Source organism: Mastigoproctus giganteus, chromosome 6 (assembly GCF_048544385.1).
Source record: "Mastigoproctus giganteus isolate SK-2022 chromosome 6, ASM4854438v1, whole genome shotgun sequence".
NCBI classification, from domain to species: domain Eukaryota; kingdom Metazoa; phylum Arthropoda; class Arachnida; order Uropygi; family Thelyphonidae; genus Mastigoproctus; species Mastigoproctus giganteus.
Genome location: NC_143580.1, coordinates 32,557,376 through 32,582,573, shown reverse-complemented (window position 1 = coordinate 32,582,573; position 25,198 = coordinate 32,557,376). Strand labels below are relative to the sequence as shown.

The window sequence follows — 25,198 nt, the reverse complement described above, 5'->3', positions numbered from 1 at the left end:
GAAGGAAGAGGATAAATCAGAATGGTCCACTTGATATCGAATGTTCACCTGTTGATGATCCTGCTCATATATAGCGGATAATCTCAATGAGTATTTTGCATCTACATTCACATGTGAGGAGTTATTAAGGGAGGGAAATGCCAGAAGTTTATCAAACTGTAAAAGGGTGCTTAATGTTTTCTTAATAACTGAGAACAAAGTGGAGGAGAAATTGTTGAAGTTAAACCTAAGAAAGGCACCTGGGGTGGATGGGATATACCCAGTTATATTAAAGCAGGCAGCAAAGGAAGTAAGCAAACCCTTAGCCATAATTATGAGAGCATACTTGTACTCAGGGGAAATCCCCACGGATTGGAGATGTACAAACGTATTCCCAATTGACAAAGGGATATCTAAGGGTGACACAAGTAATTATAGACATGTTAGTTTAACTTATGTTCCGGAGAAAATAATGGAGTCACTGGTTAAAGATGCATTGTAGAATCATCTAGACAAGACTGCAGTAATAATTCAGACACAGCATGGGTTTAAGGTAAAGCCTTGTCTGACAAATTTGATTGGATACTATGATGTGGTTACAAAGGAATTGGATGCAAAAAATACTTTTGATACATTTTTTTGGATTTCAGGAAAGCTTTTTACACTGTTGCACATGGAAGACTACTGTACAAATTGGAGCAGAATGGTATTAAGGGTAAGTTGCTACAATGGATAAAAGGATGGTTAAGTGCGAGAAGACAGAGGTGGTAATCAATGGATGCTGCTCTTCATGGACTAATGTTATCAGAGGAGTCCCCAGAGTTCGATGTTGGGATCGGTGTTGTTTTGTATATTTATCAATGATAAACATACAAAAAATATAAATATACAAAAATGAAGGTATATCAAGCTTAATGTCGAAGTTTGCAGATGATACAAAGGTTGGCAAGGTTGTTAATGACAGTATTGGCAGTGCCCTACTGCAACAGGATCTAGAACATTTGGGCAGACGGTCTGTTGTCAACTGAAGTTTAACATTGACAAATGCAAAGTACTGCATTATGAGTAGAAGTAACCCCAGAGAAACGTACCAACTGTGTTGTAATACACTTAGGGTGGTAGAAAATGAAAAAGACCTGGGTGTAATTGTGCAGTCAGATATGAAAATTTCTGAGCAGTGCAGACAGGCTGGCAAAGCAGGTCATGGGGTATTGTCAATGATTATTTATTTGTATAAGGCAATGGTCAGGCCATGCCTTGAGTACTGCATACAAGCCTGGAGGCCTCATTTTAGGAAAGATGTAGAGTTGCTTGAGTGAGTACAGAGAAGGGCAACAAGATTGATGAGGGGAAAGAAAGAGCTGTCTTACGAAGAAAGGCTAAGTTCTGCAAATTGCAGTGTCTGGAGACTAAGCACCTGCGAGGTGATCTAAGATTGATGTGTATAAGGTCTTGAATGGGTTGAACAGGCTCAGTTATGATTGGATTCTTCCTCTTGCTCAGATTATGAACCTGAGGGGCATAAATTCAAATTAAGGAAAGACAGTGCAAAAATTTGCCTTTAGCCGGTTGGTAGTTGATTGCTGGAACAAACGTCCATCTGTCGTTGTGGAAGTTGATAGCTTAAATAAATTCAAGGAGGAACCTGGCAAACGTTTAGAGGAAACGGATCTGTGAAATGGCTTCTTTTTGTTTGATGCTACATAAGCTTGCTTTCTTGCATCACATGCCTTGATTACTTCTACTATATATGCACACGCACCTCTTGGTAAGTTATGGAGAGAGAGAGAGAGAGAGAGAGAGAATGAGAGAATTTTTATCATTAGCATTAGTAGAGCATATGATGCAAGAAAGCAAGCTTATACAGCATCAGCCAAAAAAAAAAAAAAAACCTACCCATTCATTCGGTGCAAATGTTTGTCTAGTTTTCTTTTGAATTGATTTAAACTGTCAGCTTCCACAAGAACAGGTGGAAATTTCATCCACCCACTGATTAAAGGCAAATTTCTGCACATCTATTCTACAACTGTCTTTCCTCAATTTGAATTTGTCCCATCAGGCGATAAATCTGAGCAAGATGAGATTCCCACGAGCATTGAGCTTGCTCAAACTATTCAAGGCCTGATACACCTCAATCAGATCACCTTGCTGGTGCCTAATCTCAAGCCTCTGCAATTTGCAGAACATAACTTTTTTTGTAAGAATAACCATTTGTTCCCTTCCCCAATCTCATTGCCCTTTTCTGTACTTGTTCCAGCAGCTCTACATCCTTCTTAAAATGAAGCCTTCAGACCTGTATACTGTAGTCAAGATGTGGCCCGACCATTGCCTTATACAAGGGGATAATCAGCTCCTTATCCCTGCTAGAAAAATTCTTGGATATCATTGACAAGACACTGTGAGTTGTTATTGCAGACTGTCTGCACTGCTCAGAAAACTTCACATCTGACTGCGCAATTACCACCAGGTCTTTTTCATTCTCCACTGCACTGAGTGTAGTTCCACACATTCCACACAGTTAATATGTTACTCTGGGGTTACTGCTACCTACATGCATTACTTTACATTTGTCGATGTTAAACTTCACTTGCCACCTCTCAGCCCACCAGCTCAATTTCTCTAGATCCTGTTGTAGTAGTGTACTGTCATTAGTGTAATTAACAATCCTGCCAATCTTCATATCATCTGCAAACTTGTACATTAAGCCTGATATACCTTCATCAATATCATTAATAAATACAGAAAACAACAATGGGCCCCACATTGAATATTAGTCCATGAACAGCAGTGTCCATTGATTACCAATCTGTCTTATCCTTTATCCATAGCAGCAATTTACCCTTAATGCCATATTGCTCCAATTTGCACAGTAGTGTTCCATGTGCAACAGTATCAAAATCTTTCTTTAAATCCAAGTATATGATATCAAAATTATTTTTTGCACTCAGTTCCTTTGTGACCACATCGTAGTATCCAATCAAATTGCTCTGACAAGACCTCCCTTTAACAAACCCATGCTGTCTTAAATACTACTGCAGCCTTGTCTTGATGATCCTGCAATGCTTCTTTAACCAGCAAAAACCATTGTTTTCTCCAGAACACAAGTTAAAGTAACAGGTCTATAGTTACTTGTGTCACCTATGAATCCCCTTTGTGAATTATGGCTAAGGGTTTGCTTACTTCCTTTGCTGCCTCCTTCAATATAACTGGATAGATCCCATCCACCTCAGGTGCTTTTCTTTCTTATGTTTGAGAGAGAGAGAGAGTGAGAGTCATGCCAGCAAAAATCTAACTTCAAATTATGTGGAACCAAGAGCCTGAGACTAGAATTTTTTGTGGTATGTTTTATATAACAATTTATAATTAAGCAATCTCACTGCATAAAAATATAATATTTAAAATAGGAACAAAAGAATTTTTACTTACAAAATATTATGAAAATCAGTTGATCATTTTGCATTTGCAGAGAGCAGGTGCATCTCTCACTGTCACCTGAAGGATTGCTCTAAATAATTCAGTAGATTTATTTTGCTTTTCCTTAGTACCTTATAAATGTAATTTTTGAAGTTATTTTCTGCGATATTTGGTAAGTTGTAAGTTTAAATTCGGTAGTTGATAAATTTTTGGTATCTGCATAATTATTGTAATATTTTGTTAATTTAATTCTCTGATATATTGTGTTAATTTTGTACTTTGAATTCTTTGTCCAAAGGTATTCCTCCCTCAGATGGGAATGGCCTTAAAATGACCTCAAATGAGAATGATCTTAAAATTTGAGAATGACCTCAAATGAGAATGACCTTAGAATACATGCCTTTGGCATGTATTCTAAGATTAATATAGTAAGTAATCTTAGCCCAACCTGATCATTCTTTCATTTGTTCCCAATGTGAGGAGTGTGCTGATCTTAAGTTACAACTTGGTGCATTGCAAAATTAAATTCAGTCGCTGAAGAAACAGGTCTTAGAGACACAAAAAAAGAGGACTTGTCAGGAACTGATGTATTTAGTGATCTGCCAGGTGGAGTACCTTTGATTTGGGCCTCAAACAGAATAGTCACGCCGTACTTCTATGGTTCAAGAGGATTTAGTTTTATTGGGAGATTTCATTGTCAGAGTGAAGGATGAGTAAAGTAGAATGACATTGTGTTTGCTGGGAGCAATGGTTGATGAAGTGGCAAAGAGATTGTCAGCTGTTAAAGACAGCATTATTATTCTTGTGGGGATTAATTTTATTAATCGCATGATGCATTGGATAAATATATGACCATGCTGAAACAGTGCCATGTGATAGGTCAGATTGTATATGTGTCTGCAATTCTTTATAGACAATATGCTGTAAGAATTGTGGATTAATTTAAGACTCGAGCAAATATGCAGGGCTTTTGGGACAGGAAGATTTTTATCACTACATGACCTGCATTTGAAGGTAGAAGAATTTTATTTTATAGATAGGGATTATATTTGAACAAAGGTGGTGCAAGGTCCTTTGCCATTATCATGGAAGAGACTCTAAGAGTTTAGGAAAATTGGTAGTTATAACAGGAGTAATATAGATATGTGGATATCAGTCAAAGAAATACCTGCATACATTGGAAGAGTTCTTGTTTGTTATATTGGCCAAGTGTGTGAAGGGTAGTGACATTTCAAATGAACCAAAAGCTAATGCTAGGGAAATAAGTATATAGCAAACCAAAGGAGAACAGCAGGATTCAGTAACTTCAAGATGGGTGCGTGTTTTATTATCACATTTTGTCACTCAAAATGTGATAATAAAACTAATACAACATGTTTTTTTGTTAATAAGTATTTCTGTAAAGCTCATGTTGCATGCCATTTTCCTGATTGTAAGAAATAGCAAATTTTATATTTTATTTTTAAAAATAAGTATTTATTTATGATATCATTTTTTTTGTGTTTGCGCACGTGTGTGGCATTCACAGTTTTCTCTACTGAAGTATTGTTTTTATATATATACACATTGAGTGATCACTGAATTATGACCACCTACCTAATACCATGTTGGGCCACCATTCGTACAGCTGCTATTCACCTAGGCATTGACTCAACTAGATGTCTGAAGACATCCATAGGGATCTGCAGCCATGCTGCCTGCAAGGTTTTCTGCAGTGTTGGAATAGATCATACACCTCACTTCCTGTTTGAAAACATCTCAGAAGTGTTCAATTGGATCGAGGTTAGACGAATTTGGAGGCCAATCAATATGGACGTTATCTTTGCTGTGTTTCTCAAGCCACTCATGCACAGTGTTCTTGTGACGTGGTGCATTATTTTCTGGGGAAAAATGCAACATGGCAGGGTGCACATGGTCTCCTAAGAGCTGCTGTTAGATCTCATCAGTGAAACATTTGTCCATACATACCAGGGGTCCTGGTTTTTGCTAGCAAAAGGTGTCCCATATTAAGTAATCACTGCCATTTGCCTGAATAATGGGCACCATGGTCTTGTGTTGCTTGCTCCACACATGAAGGCATCTGTTGGTGTGTTTCAGCAAGTATTTGGACTCATCTGACAAACAATTCTTTCCAGTCTTCCATTGTCCAACCAGTGTGTTGTTGTTGTTGACCCCACAGCATTCTCTGTCAATGATGATCAGTGGTGAGAAGGTGTCTCTTGGGTTGTTGGCTGCGGAACCCCATATGTTTGAAGGTGCATTGCGTCATCATTTGTGATATTGTTCTTGCTTCCTCCATATTGTATTGCAATGTCAGCTGTTGTACAGTGACCCTACCATTGAGCCTGTACAATGCATTGCACCCTTCGCTCACCATGAACCTTATATAATCCTTTACAGTTCTGTTGGTGGGAGGTGGTTTGACCTGTTCAACACCATTCTTTGCGCACCTTAACCGCAGTGGGCTGTGAGCAGCTGACAAGGCATGCTATTTTTGATAGTGAAGCATCTGATGCATGAGATCCTCATCATGCCCTTTTGAAACTCTTCGATGTCTTTACTACATCCCATAACTGCTACTTCATCACTTTGACTTATAAGACCAGATACCTGTGCTCTAGTGTATGAAGCTGTTAATATTTTTATACTGCAAGCTATGCAGCATAGTCCATCCTGCTTGGGATGGCAATAATTCAGTGATTACTGAGTGTATATGAATGTAATAAAGGAAATCTTAGCATTGTTTATAAATACATAAATGTACAGGTAGTTTCAGTTAAAAGGTCCCAGGGTATATCTCACTTTTTTTTTAAGTTTAGGTTATTTGTTGTTTGGACTTTTTTTTTTGTCATATTCAGGGAAATTTTTGAATTTCATGTTAAAATTGGACTGATTATTAAATGTTCAGATTTTACAATTTCTAAATTTAAATTTTGCTTAATCAACTGCTGCTTTTTTTTTTTTTTTTTTATCTCAATGGGAAAGTTGTTTCATTTTTATTTATTTAGTCTAAAATGTCATTAGTATACTTCTGAAATAACTGTAAACATTGATTTTATTTGAAGAAAGCAGTTGTAGTGCAGTACATGCAACACAAACTAACCTTATATTCCCATTGAAATGTTATCCAATGAAATGCATATACTGAAGAGTGAACATGCAGCCATTGTTTTTTTTTTTTTTTTTTTAATTTGAATAAAATCAGTTTGCATTTATTTCAGAAGTTGGAATATATTCAAGGCTACACACACCAACTGCTTCTTCTTCACATTTGTCATACTCTATTTTTTTCTGTATTGCAGCTTGATTATGTCCATCGACCATCTTGGCAAGCTCAAATTTCTGGCTCTAAGATATGGCATCTTCTTCCTACTCCCGAGTGTGAAACTGTGTGCAGTTCTTTTAATGTTACAGTTCACAAGGGAGATATCAGTAAGACAATATTAAATAATGAATAATTATAAAAAAAAAAAAAAAAAATCAAATCTTTCAATTTAGAGATATAATTTTTTTTATCATTTAGTCTATTTTAAAATAGAAAATATACCATTCATCGCACTATATGTCATATGACTGATACTAATACAGTAAACCCCTGCTATTCACGGTCGCTGATTTAATATAAAATGAAACCTAAAAAAATGTGAATTTTAAAGCGCAGTGAACATTTTCCGGCATAAAAAAAACATGTGCATGGCTAAAATTATCTTTCCCGGTCAAAACAGCGCTCAGTGGGTGGGGGGGGGGGTGACAAAATCTCGAGCATGGATGTTTCTCGCTAATCCTTGTTCAGTATGTGTAATGTGCTTGTCATGGAAGGTTTCGTTGTTTGCTTTTAATTTATATACTTATAAATTGAATAAATTTATCAATTGATATGCTTACAAAAGTGATAAATCTACCATTTTGTAGAGTAAAACAGACTTTTTCGAGTGTATTAATGGAAGAAAGTGACTTTATTGTGTATAGTTCTTTCTAACCCGTACAAAATTATGGCTACGAATAACAAGGGAAATGTGAAAAGATCGAAGAAGGTGATGACATTAGTGAATAAAATTGAGTTATTAGATAAAATTTCTAATGGTGAAGGTGTCTCCTCAGTGGCAAAATATTATAAAATCAATTAGTCAATGGTACAATCAATCAAGAAATTGGAAGAAAAAATCTGCCGTAGTGTCTGTGAAAACACGCTAATTGCTTCAAAAATTTGCTCTAACTCGTGATGTTAAATTAGAAAAAATGGAAAAAGCTTTAAATCTGTGGATAGAAGACCGAACTTAAAATAAAATTCCGTTAAGTTCACTCATCATTCGTGAAAAGGCAAAACTCCTTTATCCACACTTTAGCAAAACTGGTGATAGCACTGGCGTGATAAGTTTTTTTTAGCTAGCAAAGGCGCTGGTTTGAAATTTCTAATTAATATTACATTTAATATTAAATTGTTTCTTATTTTCATTTTGATGCCATATGCTTGCATTTCACTATGTGCTGTCTATGTACATAGTCATATTATGAAGGTACATATAATACATACATAGACAAAATTTTAAAATAATTTTTCTTATATATTTCATACTTTGGAACGGAACCCCTTTATTACTATGGGAGCCATAACTCAGTATTCGCGGCTTTCTCAGGAACGTAATCCCCGCGAATAGCGGGGGTTTACTGTATACTGTATTTGAATATGCATAGGTGTTTACAAAAAGAGATTTTAATGCAAAAATTATATAAAACATAGTTTGGTCACTTTTGGGCTTATGACAGCCTGAATCCTCCAGGACAGTTTCCTTTCAAGTCTCCTGCAAAACAGCTGACAGAACTGTGATTTTGATTGGCTGCAGCTTAATTCATCCCTTGAGTTTGTTCTGCAATTTGAGGAACACGTTCAGTGAAGTTGAGGTGTGGATTCTGAGCCAGCCAGTCCATCTTTTTTGATGCCATTGGTTTGTCTATAAACCAATCCTGTATGACTACGGCTGTATGAAATGAATCATTTTTGTTGATACTGACAGAGCCCATTTCCCTAGTACTAGCACAGTAACATCCAAGCAGGTTATGGACTTCATGGTTTCAGGCACTATCATTCACTAATGGACCAAGTCCAAACCACTGAAACAGCTCCATATTATCAGACTGTTTCCACTAAACTTCAAAGTCAAGACAGTACTCTGACAGGAAGTACCCTGTAGATAATTTCCTTATCCAAACCATCAGAACAAAACATTGTATAGTGAGATTTGTCTTCCACATCACCTTCTGCCACTATTCTAATGTACCATGAACATTGAGAATGATGCCACTGCAAACAAAGTTTTGCATTGGTGACTGTGATATTGGGCTTATGTGCCGTTGCTCCACCATTGAACCAAAGGCTATACAATTCCCTGTTTATGATGTACTGATGGATGCCCCAGTGGCCTCTTAAACCTACTGTGTGATGTTTTTCACAGATGATATGTGTGAGACACACTTGTTCTGTTTATGGTTTGCTTGAATACCTACGAGTTTGGCCATCGAGAACTTTTTTCATCAAAATGTTAATTATAGTGTTCTCCATCTTTGAATAACATCCATCACAGTGGGTTTGGGAGGTTCAGATGAGTTACAACAGTTGTGTGTGCAGAAAGGTTACTGATGTGGCATCTAAGAGCCATTCCATATTAAAAAACTAAATTCTGATCCATGCCTCATTGCTGCTGTACAGACAGCTCCATAAGATTTATTATTGGTATGTCTCAGCAGATATGCATGTATGTGGGATCTCTGGCACAATCTCCATCCTCCATGAATTTTATGCACAATGCATAAAATTCATGGAGGTGTATCCTAATACTTTTGGTCATATAGTTGATAGGTTTTAAAACTATTCTGTGTAACTGTAGGATTCTGTGAGATTTTTAATGAGAAAGATGATTTTACTATCTTTGTTTGTTTTAGCTTTTTTAATGAAAGAAGGGTAGAAAATGTAGGCATCTTTCTATGTTTTGTACCCTTCTAGCATCAGAATTTTGAGATACATAAAAATATTTTAATATGAATTAAGAAATATCCAAGATTCAGAATTGTCTAGAGCTGTAATTTTTCAGAGCATTCAATGTAGCTATAGGGTTCCACAAACAAATCCTAGAGGTTTTGCAAATATTTAGTTAATTTTTTTTTTTTTTTAATTTCAATTCTGCACATGTTTTAATGATTAATGTGTTTTTAAAAAGATTGTAATGGACGATTTAGATTTGCAAAGGAGTTCCTCAGTTAAAAAAAAAAAAAAAATGGAAGCACTGATATAATGTTAGGTAAAGAATTATTTCCCAGTGTTTTCACAAAATTTTTTTAGTTTAGTATATATTTGTACAGCTGTTAAGCATTCACATCTAATGCAATTTCTTGCTAAATTAATGTGTTATGGGCTGTGTTTCTGAATCAGTTGCTTGATTCCATTATCAGGTCAGAAAATGGGTAGTTTTGAGTATGATGGGTTTAATATCATATCCAAGGCAATCACCAGCACAATCAGATTTCACAACAATTCCAACCCAGATCTGTCTACTTCCATAACCACAAAAGTTCATTCATATATAAAATTTGTGAGACAATTGCTAGGATGCACAGAATCCTTATATAACCTATTATTTTTGGGGTTCAAATCACTCAGGAAGATTGTCCCATCTATGAGTACCATATCATTTGGTTGAGTGATGTCTACATAGGTTAATCCTACATAAGACTTAATATAAGCATATGGAGAGGACACAAAACCAATGTGCAGTCAGGGAAACATAGAAATATCTAATATAGCTCACCATGCTCTTCAGTGTAGTAATGCAAGTCTCTGAAACTTCAAATTAACAAGGTCAATTTGAAGTTTCAGGGACCAATCTCTCACTTATGTCCATTTAATTTAAACTGGTTCAAAGTATCCATACAAGATTAGAATGTAAGTATTAAAGAGAAATTTTTAGTCAGATACGCTTAACATTGTATTGAATTTTCATATTCTTATACCAGTCTTAGTTCTTAAGACACCTTCACCTGTAAAAATCAAAATGTTACTGAAGGTAATATTTTGATTTTTACAAAAATATAAAATTGAAAAAAACTAAAAATTACACTAAAGTATATTTATCTTTTTTTGGTTAGTTAAGCAATATTGTGTATATGTGACATTTCATTTATAAATGATACTCATAAGCAAATAGTTATAACAGTATTTTAATTTTTATCTTTCAGTCCTTGTGGATACTAATCGGTGGTACCATTCAACTTTCATCCATCCTGGAGAAATCAGTATTACTATTGGCTCAGAATATGACTAATATTATGTGCCAAGCATTATTATTAGCAAGAGTGCAATTAACAGTTTAAGGTATTGTAGGAAATTTCATATTAAGTTTTTTTTTTTTTTTTTTTTTTTTTTTTGCAGTTCACTATAAAGAATTATAATAATACTGCTATTTTAATTTACATTATATAGTATATTTTAGAATATTGCAAAGTTGAATTTTCCAGTCCTATCAAAACTCTAAGAATGGGGAGTAGACGGATTTAAAAACACACGAAAAACTTTTCATACCTGTTGAAAGAAATCATTAAAATAATATAATCAAATGATAACTGTGATGTGATCCTTATTACAAAATTTTATTGATTTTAGTAAACACATACAACAAAACAAAAGAACATCCTACACATCCCTTGTAATAAGAATATAAATAACTGAATATTAGTTTATTGCTAAGAAGAAATGCGCTTACAAGGCAACACACCCCTACTATACCTACCTTGTATGACCAAGGTCAGAGGACATTCAGGGGGGAAAAAATGCAAAAATCATTACCAAAAGAAATGCATATATCCAGTTAAATTTAGGTGACATAAAGCAGAATTAAAGTTAATTGCACATGTTAGTCAAGTTTGACTTTACCAGGCTATTGATTTGTCTCAGAAAAATTTGTTAAATTCTGTTAACTTGCAGAATTCTATTTCTCGGTGAAAAATAATTTTAAAACATGTTTGAAAAAATATCCCTTATTATATTTTATATTATATAGTGTATTTGAAAATACTCCATATAATCTTAGACATTAATGGTCTTATAGAAATTTTTCTTTACTCCAAATTAAAATCAACTTGAGCACTAATTGCTTTATGAAATATACACCTTACTCAATACTAAAATCGTCAGCTAACAACAGATATACTTTGGAAATTACATATTCCAATTTTGGTGTGCATCTAAAGTAATGTGCACTAAAATAGATTTGGATGTAGTGTTTTTAATAAATGATTCTAGAGCTAGGGGCTCTGTAAATTCAAATTGCAGAGAAGATTTAGATTGGATTGGATTGTAGGACATTTTCTTTTGGCCAACCAGTTAATTATTTGGAATAAGTTGCCTGAATGGGTGGTCGAAGCTGGCAGCTTGGAGGAATTCAAAGGTCAGCTGGATAGGTACCTACATGAGGAGGAAATCACATGGGTAGTTTTTAATTTATTTTATTTTATTTTTATTTATTTATTTTTTTTAGCTGCTTCAACAAAATCCTGATCTTCCTTGCACCTTGTAGGTAATACTTAATATTATTACATGTTTAATTGTCTAGGTTAACAGACAGTTCTTTCATTGCAAAAATATGTCAAGTCACTTAACATGTTAACAAATTCCAGTTTTTTTTTTTGCATTCTGTCATGCATAGTAACAGAGGACACTTTTGAGAAAAGAAGGTTGTATTCAGATTTCTTTAGTTAACTGTTTCTGTTTTTATTAAACTCGGCTCGAATAGCAGTGTTCTGTAATTTTCAAGAATTTTTTTGCATTTTAATTTCTCAGAAACATGGTTTTGAAAGTGGTTATTTGTTTCAGGGGTACTTTTAAGGTCTAAAGTGTCTATTAGATTTATCACGTTTGGTGGTCCATCTGCTCTGCATGTGATAATTTGGCTTACGGCAAATGGATTTTCATGATATTTTATATTTGCCACTTTGAGAGTTTTATTAAATTTCAGAAAAATCAGACAAATCCAACAATTAGAAATTTATTTATTTATTTATTTATTATTATTTTTTTTCATATATATAATGGATTATCTATATAGTTAATGTAGTTTAATGTAGTTAATTATTATTAATTTATAAGTGTAGAAATAATGAATTACTATGTTTTAAGGATGCACCGATTAATCTGTACATAATCATTAATCGGTCAGTTTACTCAGAAAGAGGTATTTTGTCTCATGTTTTTCCACCACAGAAATGGGCTATTATTTTTAGGCAGTAACAGAAATTTTAATTACTGATTCAGTTCTTGAGTGCAACGCTGAATAATGCTTGTTTTTTTTTTAGGATTGCTTCTCTAGGTGACATTTCTTCTATTCATTCCTTTTGAACACTATCCATCTTATCAGAAGCTAATTCATCAAACAAATTTGAAAAAGTCATAGTAAAGCCTGGGGTATTTTTCTCTTTGGTAGAACTGGTTGAAGCATATCCTGTTGAAATATCAAGAGAATCCCCTCTTACCTCCATTTAATCTTGCTCCAGAGCTTCTAAAACCCATTCCTTTATTTTGTTTTTCATATCACTTCTTCGAAATTTCATCTTAAATCTAGAATCTATAAAAGATAGATAAACACAAAGATTTATTTTCCATGTAAGCGGAAAATTTTTTTCACAATTGATGACTTGAACTCCTAAACTGTGGTAAGAATTCCACTGAAATTATCATTTTGGACAAAAATAAATTGAGTCAGAATTGTAGGGATTATCATTGAAGTGGTAGATTCTTTTACTAGCTTCATTAGTGATTTCTTCAAATGGACCTAGGAGTCGGACAGTTTTTTTCTACAAGACCCCACTGGTATGAACGTAATGTTGGTACATTGTTATCCACAGCATATGTTGTGAGAACTTTTCGCTGTTCTGTTTCTTTTCAGCATGTAATATGTTGAATTCCAAGAGTGGATACATCTTCAATTAATTTATGTTTTTTAAATTTAGCTGCTCCTGTGAAGCAGAATAACTGAAATATTTTACAATATTCCTGTTGGCAGTAACAACAGTCCTTACAGCCTGCTGGGCAAACATGGAGTCATTTATTGAAAGTTGTAATGTGTGTATGAAATATGATTGTGACTGTAAACTGCTGCCAGCGACACCAGCTACCATATTTGCTCCAGAATCTCACAGTATGAGGAAGACTTTACTTTTTGAGATCTTATATTCTTCTAGCACATTGTTCAACCCTTCACTGATCCATATCCCTGCATGAGAGCCTGAAAATGGAAGAATTCTTAGGACAGTCCTGTGTTGTTCAAACTCATTTGAAAGCCAGTGGCCTATAATACTCAGAAATTATTAAAAAAGTAAGGGATTACCTCAATCTTTTTCGTGGAATGCTTCCAGTCAATTCTCTCCCAAATGTGATGAATAAAATAAGATGAAAAAAATGAATTAATGAATTCCCTCACTCATAGAGATACGACCAAATTCAATGCTCAACGAAATCGAAAGCCGAGAGTTCCAATCCGACCCCAAAACACATCAAACCACCGCAGCAAGACCATGATGCGAGAAGACATTGCATCAGAATAAATAGTTAATAAATAATTAAAATCACAATTAAAAAGATTTAAAAGGATTAAAAGTTACAATTTGGATGAATACTTAAATTAAACAAAATGCACAGCTGTTTCTCTTCCTTAAGCAGATCATGCTTTTCGGTTGATTGCTGTGTTCACAGAATGGGAATATCACAAAGTGTTTGTGTGTGTATTTGACTCTGAAATAGGGAGATTATTTATATTGGTGCATGAGCAAAAAAGACCAGAAATCCAAAATTATGTAAGGCCATCGCACATTGATAGAATTTTCGTGTAGTTTCAGCGATCAATAATTTTATGTAATTGTGTATATTTAAAATTACCGCTTCATTGAATAGGAATACATGACCATCATTGACCGCATGAAAGGCCAACTCTGACGCATTTGTGCACGACGTGCGGATGGAAGCAGATGTTGCTTGACACGTAAGTCTAAAGTACAGTGAGTGGAACCCTCGTAAGATGAATCACACTGACTACTTGAAATCTTGTATACAAGATCATTTACCTGTGCTGAGCAAGAAGGAAGAATTGTGCAATTTTTTTTAATATATTATGGAGCTATAATTTTGAATTCAGTATATCTAAAGAGTTTTTATTAAGCTGCCTGTACCATTGTTTGATGTATGGTATGGACATAGTGTTTTATTGGTATTATTAATGGGTATCATATTTGCTGTTTCATTTTAACCTGTAATCTGATTTGATTCATAACGGAGTGAGGATAGCCTCTAATTAAATATTCCACGTCTGGGTTCAGACCTGGAATATTTGTAAGTGTCGAAAAACTGGTTAAATATAATGGATCTCTTATATGTGACTGGATGATATCTCTGGTAATGCAGGTACATCTCCGAATTGGTGGGTTTTCGGTAAATGTTAAATTGGATTTTTTGCATGTCACATATGAGAGTGAAATTTAAGGAATTCAGGGCTTTTGTTTCTATCTGTTCCTCCTCCAATGTAAAATGTAGTCTCATGTAAAATGTAGTCTCATGTAATACCCATAGAATGTCCTGAGTGGTGTTGTGATATGTTATAATAAGTATAACATCAATATATCTCCCATAGTAATTAATGCGGGGGAGAAATGGTGTTAAATGGATGTCCTCGATATTGGCAAGATAGATTTCTGCTATAAGACTGCTCAGGTTCAAACTCAAAACCTGTTTGTATATAATCTCTTTAAACACAAAATAGTTAGCTTCAAGAAGAAGCTTGATTAATTTAAAAATTTTTTTTGGATAATTTAGTGTGATTTATCGCAATAGAATCTTTAACAGCTCCCAAACTACATCGAGAGCGTAGTCCACATTTACATTGGTGTAAATGTGGACTACGAGGTAACATCTAACGAAAATAATTTATCATGAACGCCAAGCGTAATATCTTTAATACTATTAAATAAAGTGTCATAATTTTTTATGCCAAACCTTATCAACTGTCTAAATGGTTTAATGATGTATAAGTGAACAGCTAAGTGGGAAAACGCTGAATTTTTGTATGATACAATAGGGTGTACGGGAAAACCAGGTTTATTAAGTTTAACCTGTCCAAAAAGTACAGGAATATTGTATATCCTCACTTTCAGCTCTTTTAATTGGACCATGGAAATAAAATCACTCTTACGGTATGCAGTTAGGGTTTTGTTTTATTGGTTTACTAAATTTGTGAATACAGACCAGTCTATCACCCTGTAAGTAGGAATGTCTGATATAATAGAGTCCAATTTTCTAAAATAGTCCATTTTATCCCTAATAACTACAGTGTCCCCTTTATCTGCTCTTTGGATAACAATATCTTTGTTCCCTCTAAGACTACGCAATGCTATAATTTCATTCATATTAAGTCTGGGTACCCGAAGAGTTTTGGAGTTATTGATTACCTGGTTGACTTGCTAAACTAATAAGTCTTTTTGCGGAGACCATGTTCAAAGTCTATCACAAATTGTTTCTTGGGGAGTTTGAGGGGGTAAATTAAAGTTCAGACCCTTCAAAAGGAGAGAAATCTGATCCTCAGATAATGCATATGAAGACAAAGTAACTTGTTTATATGTCGCCTTATTATGCATATGATGTTGGGAAGAACGTAGATGTCTTCCCCACAAGAACGTATGTGTATGTATCTCCATAACATATTAAAAAATCACACAATTCTTCTTTCTTGCTCGGCACAGGTAAATGATCATGTAGTCAGTGTGATTCATCGTATGAGGGTTCCACTCACTGTACTTTAGACTTACTATCGAGGGTCCCACTCACTGTACCTTAGACTTACTATGTATTTAGACTTACGTGTCAAGCAACATCTGCTTTTGTCCGCATGTCATGCACAAATGTGTCAGAGTTGGCCTTTCATGCGGTCAATGATGGTCACGTATTCCTATTCAACGAAGCAGTAATTTTAAAAATACAACACAATTACATAAAATTATTGATCGCTGAAACTACACGAAAATTCTATCAATGTGCGACGGCCTTACCTAATTTCGGATTTCTGGTCTCTTTTGCACCAATATAAATCTCCCTATTTCAGAGTCAAATACACACACAAACACTTTGCGATATTCCCATCCTGTGAACACGGCGATCAACCGAAAAGTGTGGTTTGCTTGAGGAAGGGAAACAGCTGTGCATTTTGTTTAATTTGAGTATTTATCCAAATTGTAACTTTTAATTCTTTTAATTTTAATCGTGTTTTTAATTGTGATTTTAATTATTTATTATCAGAAGCAGTTTTAACTATTTATTCTGACAATGTCTTCTTGCACTCATGGTCTTGCTGCGGTGGTTTGATGTGTTTCAGGGTCGGGTTGGGGCCCTCGGCTTTTGATTCCGTTGCTTATAGGATTTGGTCGTATCTCTATGAGTGAGGAAATTCATTAATTCGTTTTTTTCATCTTATTTTATTCATCACGTTTGGGAGAGAATTGACTGGAAGCATTCCATGAAAAAGATTGAAGTAATCTCTTACTTTTTTAATATATTAAAAAATCGTGGAAGTTATTGAACCCTGTAGCTCTGAATTTTTTACTAATAATCAGAAATGGAGAATTATTTGTAGTAGCTCTCCAAATATGAGTGGTTAAAGAAATGTTGGTGGTTTTATCAAGAGATGTTTGAAGTTTTGTTTTTACCTTCTGAAATATATCTGGAATGATTTTATCAGTGAAATATTTTCTACTTGGAATATTGTAATTTGGGCAAATTTTTTTAATAGTCTTTGCAATCCAATGTCATGTGTTACAGAATATGGTTGAAAGTCAACAGCTATCATTTCTCCAATTAAACAATGGATCTCTTTGGCCTTGTGGTCATTATTATCCCAAAGCTTCTTTGTTAATACTGCTTCTGTAGCAGTTTTCACTTTAGCAGGAGGTTCAATGGCACTGCTACTTCTTGAACATTCAGCATATGTCCTTTTCAACTTATCTGATGCTTCTGTTTCTTTTGACATTTCTTCTGGATGGAACCTTTTAAAATAATTCATCATATTTGTAGTTGTAAATGTTTTGGCTGTTTTACCACCCCTTGATATGGTGGTATCACGTAAATTACATATGCAAACAGTTTTGTCCTTTGAATTTATCGTAAAATACTTCCATGCAATACTTGGTGCCATAATGGTCACCTTGACAATTACTTAAATCCAGAGCTGTAGTTGTGTACTTTGTATACCCTCTGAATTTTTTTAGGTGAATAGCTTCTGGTTTTTGAAAGACTTGAAAAAACAAATATTATTAAAATATTTACTGAAAATTAAAAACTAAATTTATTAGAATTTGATTAATAGGCAATACTTATAGTTTTATGCAACTTCTATGTGACCAAAGCGAATTTGATTAATAAGCCTGGTATGCACAGTATACTTTCTGCTTTTCTTAACATTCGTAGAGTACACCTGCTAATTTTATGACTTTAGTACTGCTTAAATCTTAATAAAATGTAGTCTGAAAAATATTAAGAGGATGAGAAACAAATTATGGATTAATAAGGTGTACGAACAAACTGAATACAATGGGACAAAGGCAAAGAAAGCCGACACGAGAAACTAACCGATAACACGCATTGTTTGTTTACTGAGAATGCAGCAAGAAACTGCAGTAGTGGCAAAGCAGTTTGTCAGGTAAGTTTCCAGTAATTTGCTATGGTTCTCGTGTTGGCTTTCGTTCCAAATTTCCAGCTTCCCCCTTGTAAACAACTTTTTCAAGTTCCAAGTTTGACAAAAATGATCATCAATATGTATTCTAACACCATTATTAATACTGCAAATAACAAAATATCACTTCAATTTACCTGTAAAGCCATTAAAAATCATTAAACTCATTGGTATTGAGTAGAATTGTCAAAGTCCCAAGCACTGCCAAAAGTCCAGAACGGTTAAAACGTATTGAGTTAAGTAGAAAAAATATTTTTCATCCACAAGTTGCAATTCTTCTTAATGGGTTCAACTGAGATGGATGGACTATCTGAAGTAGGAGTCATGTGACTGGTGTTTAACTATCTGTGTGTATATCACAGAAGTGCTTCTGAGATGCAAATGATGTATCAGTGTTGCCAGGATGCAAAAAATGCCTGCGGGAAGGTAGTCTAAAAGAACTAGTTACAGATACTTATAAAACTAGTTACCGATATGTAACTAATTTTGTAATTGAACATTCTTAGACATGAATTGTAATATTCCGTATATTAGTATTATTTAGTTGATATTTGACTGTATGTATTGTACTGTAATTAAACAATAGGTGACTTTTTCAGTGGGCTGCCGACTATTAAGGTGGGAAAGCATTGTAAGGACTTATTGGCCAGAATGTCAGTACTGATTAATCAGCCAATTAATCGGTAATTGGTGAATTTTCTTATCAGTGCAGCTCTACTTATGTTTATTCTATTAATCCCAGAACTTCATTTATTAAAAATTGAAATATTTGTAGAATTTCCATTTTTATTAAAATCCAGGAGAAAATAAGTATATTAATATTATAGGATATTACATAATGAGGTACGTGCTTATTTTTTTATATTTTAAATCATGGAAATCTGTGAAATTAATTTTGTATTTCAATTTTCATTAAAATCCAAAAGGAAATAAGTATTACCGAGAAGAGTGATGAGTAATGTGCTGTGATTTGAAAACAGTTACTTTTATATATATTATTAATTTGTTATTAATTAATGCCAAATAAGATTTTTCATTGCTAAAGTAATCACAGTAATGAAAAAATTCAGTTAATTTAAGAAAAAAATTCTGCCAGAATTATAATTACATGTATATGTTACCTAACTTATAGTGCTTTTTAATTAATGATAGAAAACTTATTCTATATGGCATGCTATTATGATTTTTTGCTTTGTTCACTTTCAGGCAAAATAGTCACAGAAATATTATGCCAGAACAGTGAGGAAAAAGAAAGTGATGATTTTTGTGTCAACTGAACAAGCAACCTGAACTTATTATAATTAAAGCAATAAATTATAGCAGACTCAAGATCATCAAAATTGTAAAATAGTTATGTATCTGCGTGTGTTTTGATGTTGTGTTGAACTTGAAAGGAAATTTAAGACTAAGAAAATTGAAAATTTTAGAAATTATTTAATTTTAAGAATTATGACGTATATTTCAACTAATAATACAGTCGATTCCGGTTAATTGGGACACATTGGGACAGATCACTTTGGCTCAATTAAGCGGCTGCCCCAATTAAGCGAAATTTTAATGAGCTGAAAAGCACATTCTAACGGAGGCAAAAAAGGTATGAATAAAATAAAGGGAATGTGGTATTTAAAGAAAGCACACTGTATTTAAGTTATATTGGTACAAACATCTATTTAAAAATAACTAAAGCTAAAAGCAAACAAAATGTACGTATGTACATGTGTAAAATGAAGATACAGTACAGAATAATGTCCGTGTCAGGCAAAGGTTACACATTACTTAAGGGTTCTTACTTTGAAAAAATTATGAAGTGTACCCTGACGTGTCCTCTTTATGGACTGCAATTGAACAAAGTCGGCGCAGGTATCTAATGCTGATAAAGGACTGCCCCTGTTGCCTTCCTGCATGAAATAACATCTCAATTTAGCGATACATTTCCTGGCATCCTGGTTAGTCACTCGCTTAGGTATATCATCGTCATCATTTTCTTGGTCTTTTGGTGTCTCTGAGTGTTTTGCCGCAATTTGTTCAATAATCGTTTCTTCATAATCTTCATTTTCATCGTGGCATTGAAGGTTATCGTCAATCATTAAAAATTCTGCACAATTTTGGACCTGTTGCAGTTCCAAAGCCATTTCATTTTCTGTACAGCTTATCGCGTCTGAATCACAATTAGTCGCGAAACCACATTTAGCAAAACAATTCCGAATTGTTTTACTGGTTATTACTCGCCAACTATTGGCGATAAATTGTACAGCTTTTAACATTGAAACTTTTGCACTAACCTCTATTGATTTCGAAGATGATGTCAGCAAATTTTCCTCAGTTGCTTCAAGGATGTGATTAACCAGCTTTCCGCGATAATAGGTCTTCAAATTTTTTATAATTCCCACGTCCATAGGCTGTATCAGGGATGTGGTGTTAGGGGGTAAAAATTCCAGTTCAATATTTTTTAAACCAGCTACATTAGAGTGTGCGGTGCAGTTGTCCAGTATCAACAGAATTTTTCTGGACTTCCGTTGCAGTTCCGCATCCCAGTTCATTAGCCATTGCGTAAAAATATATGTGGTCATCCACGCCTTCTTATTGGCATAATACGAAACTGGCAAACTGCCTATTGTAAGCCCCTTGAAACAACGAGGCTTGGCACTTTTACCAATAACCAAAAGTTTGAGTTTATCATTTCCTGACATGTTTGAGCAGCAACACTGTTACACGATCCATTGCTTTCTTTGAACCAGACAGTGTTATGTGTTGATAGCTGAGGGAACCATCCGGCGTAGCACGATAATATAGACCTGTTTCATCGGCATTGTAAATGTCATCCCCACTAAATTTTTTAAGCAACTCTGGCAGTTTTTCACATTTCCATTGCTCAGCACTCGTAGCATCAGCACTGTCCTTCTCGCCATGTGCTTTTTTGTAACTAATGTCATGTCTACACTTCCATCGAGACAACCAACCATCCATTGCTTTGAAATTTACGTGACCTAGCTTTTTGGCCAACTCTTCTGACTTGTGTTTTAGCATAGGGCCGCTTACACGCACTCCTCGTTTAGATACACTGGAAAACCATTGATTCAAAGCATCTTCGACGTCTGGATCTTTGCCTTCCCTCTTTCGCTTATGAGATGTTTTCTTTAAATCCATGCGCAATGTCCACTCCTCTAAGTTTTTCTTGTTGCTGTAGCAGTCGTGAAATTGTAGATTTTGGCACCTTTATTATCTCCGCTAGCTGACGATGACTGATGTTAGGAGGTTGACTTTTTATCTTGTCAAGAATAGCGATTTTTTTCTGAAAGTGCAAATCTTTACGTGGCATCTGTCAAGATGCCACGTAAAGATTTACGTGTCTTAAATGTACTGAAAAAAAGGGGAGGTAGAAACCAAAATCAGTGCACTGTTTGGTACAGTTTTTAATCTGTTCTAACCCACAAGATGTATACATATGTACCGACCGTGATTGTAAAAAACTGCAAGCAAAATTTCTTCAGAATGCGATTACCACAACACAGAACAAACGTAAAACAACCACTGTACAGCACGACTTCGCAATAACTGATTCTGCTGCTGCCCACATGATCTCTTTGTTACGAACCATCTAAATTAGTTTATTGTTCAATTAAAAATATTTTCTGTTTATACTCCGGCACGACAACCAAGTCAGTAGAGTTTACAATAAATCGCCAATTATCGTATTTAGTAGTCATGGGCTTGAACCCCGGTGCACTCAAAGAACGCGTGCGATGCACTCTCGCTCCTGATCACTGGGCTACGTCAGGCCTAATAAACTATATTTAGATGTTTGTGCGTGCCATCTAAATATAGTTTATTGTTCAATCAAGACCTTCATTGCCCCAATTAAGCGGCGAGTTGGCCCAAATAAGCGGAACAAATTCAGGCTAAATATTTGTTTTGTTTCTGTTCTTCATAATTTGCCCCAAATAAGCGGCTGCCCCGATTAACCGGTGGCCCAATTAACCGGAATGCACTGTATATACAAGTACTTGTGGATATCTTTAATTTTAATACTAAAATAAACTTGATTTGAAAGATCAGACTAAAATAGTGTATATTTATGTTACACACATTTAACCTTTTCAGGTATACATATATAGATCTACATTTTTCATGTATGGACTTAGAAATACTTTATATAGATTTGCACTTTGAAGGTCACTTCAGATGATGGGTCTCCAGAGTTGAGCAAGGAAGCTAAATAAATGCAAATGAATAATTGAAAGCAGTCATGCAAAAGTTTTCAATTTTACAAAATTTCAAAATTCCAAAAAACTCACTCCAGAACCTGACCAATATTGGAAATTCACTAGCCACAGCCTTGATGTGAGTAGTGAATTCAACATATACTTTACAATAAAGTTAATGTGTTATTCTTTTCATTTGAGATACCTGATTTAGAATTATGCCTTTTAGCAGCCATATTACAAGTAAACTTGATTCAGAAGTACAGCAGACTCTCGATTAACCGGAACACTTCAAGATTCCAAATTAAAAAATAAAAAAAAATCAACCAGAAATCAAAAAAAATTCAAGTAATAACTAGAATAGGTATTAACAAATATTTTGTAAGTCATAAATAAGCGACAAGTGGCATTATAAGTCGTCATTGGAAGATTAGTGTACCTATTATCTTGCATTCCCTGCTGTCTTCACATCCGCCGCTTGAAAAAAATAAGAAAAAAGAGAGACCAAATGTTTAGTTTGTTTTAGTGCATCGCGTCGATTGTTCCGCTGCAGCGCAAAAGGGCAAATTTTGTTTCGTTGTTTATGTCAGGGATGTCGGAATTTTTTTTTTTTTATAGTATTTTTTTTTTTTTTTTATTTATTTATTTATTTTTGTTTAGAAATCACAAAAATGAAGGGTAAATGCAAAAGAGTTGCGTTTTCAGTTAAACAAAAACTTGAAATTATTCAAAAGTTTGAAAACGGTGCATCTATTAAATCTCTAAGGAATCATTATAATAAGGACGTATCAAAATGGCCAAATATTAACAAGTATCATGCGGAATTCAGATTTGTCAATAATAATATAGTAGCAATATGTTATTGGTCATTCCCAAGTTACGTAAAACTCGACGAAGTAAGAAATCCTGGAATGTATCTCTTACGTATGTCGGGGACTTTTGTATTTTTGGATTAACCAGGAAATCGATTATCCGGGATTTGTTTTTTACCATCTATCCCAGAAAATCGAGAGTCTACTGTATTTAATAGTTAATAGTTTAGTATTTAATAATTACATTACAGTGTATTTTTCACGAATGTAACAAATACATGTACTTGCACATGGATATGCACAAAAACTTACTTCTTTTATATGGCACTAATGTGCTGCTTGCAGTCTACTCTTATTTAGTGCACTTTGTTTTTAAAAAGTTTTTTTTTTTACATACACTATTTAGGACTAAAGTAGAGTGTCAGTTATCCGGAATAACTGATGTCAGATCTCTTCCAGATAGCAAAATTTTCCCGATAATCGAACATAAGGTAAGATTAAATGAATTTAATATTACCTTACAATTAAATAAAATAATTAAGATTAAAAAAATTATAAACCAATCTCAGAAAACTGAATCATCCATCCAGGCATTTTTATGATTTTTATACAAAACAGGAAAAATGAGAAAGATTTTTAAATGCTCGGTTTTTTCGACTTGCCGATTAACGAGCATGAACAATCTGTGCATCCCAGTAGCATGTGGCTAGGGTTTTTCTCGGTAATGCTTTCCGTAATAAACCCGTCTCATCAACATAAACTTTTTCTTTCTCGTAATTTACTATAATTGGACCAAACCTACTTTTTAAAGGACGCCTCTGCTGATTCATCTGCAGAAAGTTTCTCACCTTGAATATCTAGTTCATGTATACCCTGTCTCGTTTAAAGTTTTTCCGCCAACCCGAGCTTGCCTTAAAATCTTGGTGCCTCCGTGGGCAGGAGCAGCAGTGCTTCTTGATTAAACCGGGTTCGAGCCCGTGACCACCAAATACGGAGGATGTAGAAAGGTCGGAATGACCACCACATATCCCCGGAGCAATATGGCTTTAGTTGCTAATGCTCCTAAAAACCAAATAACAACAACCACCACCTTAAAATCTTCATTACTTTTTAATTTTCAATTAAAATCCAATGCTTTTTCCCATAACATTGGGCCAGACACTGGTTCACCTAAACTTCGCTTCTGAAGAAACTACAAATAAAGTGCTCTCTCTAAAGCAGTACTTTCGACATCGTCCTTTTCCTGCTAGATCCTCCTCCACTATCCATAATCAACAAATTCTATTATAGCACTGGAATTTTTCTTAATGTCATAAATTGTTGAAGTCCCCACATTAGGAAATCTCTCCCCTTTGGAGAGATTTCCTAAAATTTCACCATTTCTAATTCTATTGATTTCCGTTTTTTGTTGCAATGTTAAAACTGCACGTTTTCTTTTCATTCACATTTTACTGTAAAAAATTGAGAAAAATAATAAATCGCACAGTTTCGGGCCGATATTATTCTTACCGAATCTGGAGCTAAATGAATCTGAAATTCACTCGTGATTTCCGAGACAACCCAGGTCTCGGTGATATTTTTCTAAAGCACATTTCACAAAATTCTAGAGGTTACAACCATAAAACAATTAGCAGTTTTCGGTTTATTGGGCTTTTTGTTTGTACAATCTGCTATAAACGGGTAGTAAACTTGAACTTTCACTTATTATAATCAAAATTCAGTTTGCAGACACGATCACTATAACCCGGGCTTATTGCACTACCATTATTAATAAAAAATAAATAAAAGAAAAAAGATCAGCCTTTTCAAATTTATTCCGGATAACTGACTTCCAGATAACCAATGTTCTACTGTACTTTTAGAGGAGACATCCTTGAGTGCACAGTGATATCTTTAGTGATGCTTTTTTCTGTCAGTACTACCTACAACATGTGCATTTCTTGATTACATTGTTAAAACTTAATATTGTGTGCATGGGTGATCTGAATTTTTGAAGTAAGGCTTTTTGATTTGCATATATTCCTTTAAATAGGGC

General features: G+C 34.4%; 1 protein-coding gene across 1 annotated transcript in view; it reads left to right on the top strand.

Moving 5' to 3' along the window:
• Positions 1-19,435, top strand: part of LOC150084138 (uncharacterized) — a 31,691-nt gene extending 12,256 nt beyond the window's left edge. Inside the window, exons 3-5 of the mRNA XM_090376130.1 lie at positions 6,696-6,825; positions 10,624-10,759; positions 19,356-19,435. Coding sequence (XP_090232256.1) covers positions 6,696-6,825; positions 10,624-10,709 — 216 coding nt within the window. The 3' untranslated portion in view covers positions 10,710-10,759; positions 19,356-19,435. The remainder of the gene's footprint in view (positions 1-6,695; positions 6,826-10,623; positions 10,760-19,355) is intronic.
• The last annotated feature ends 5,763 nt before the right edge of the window (positions 19,436-25,198 follow it).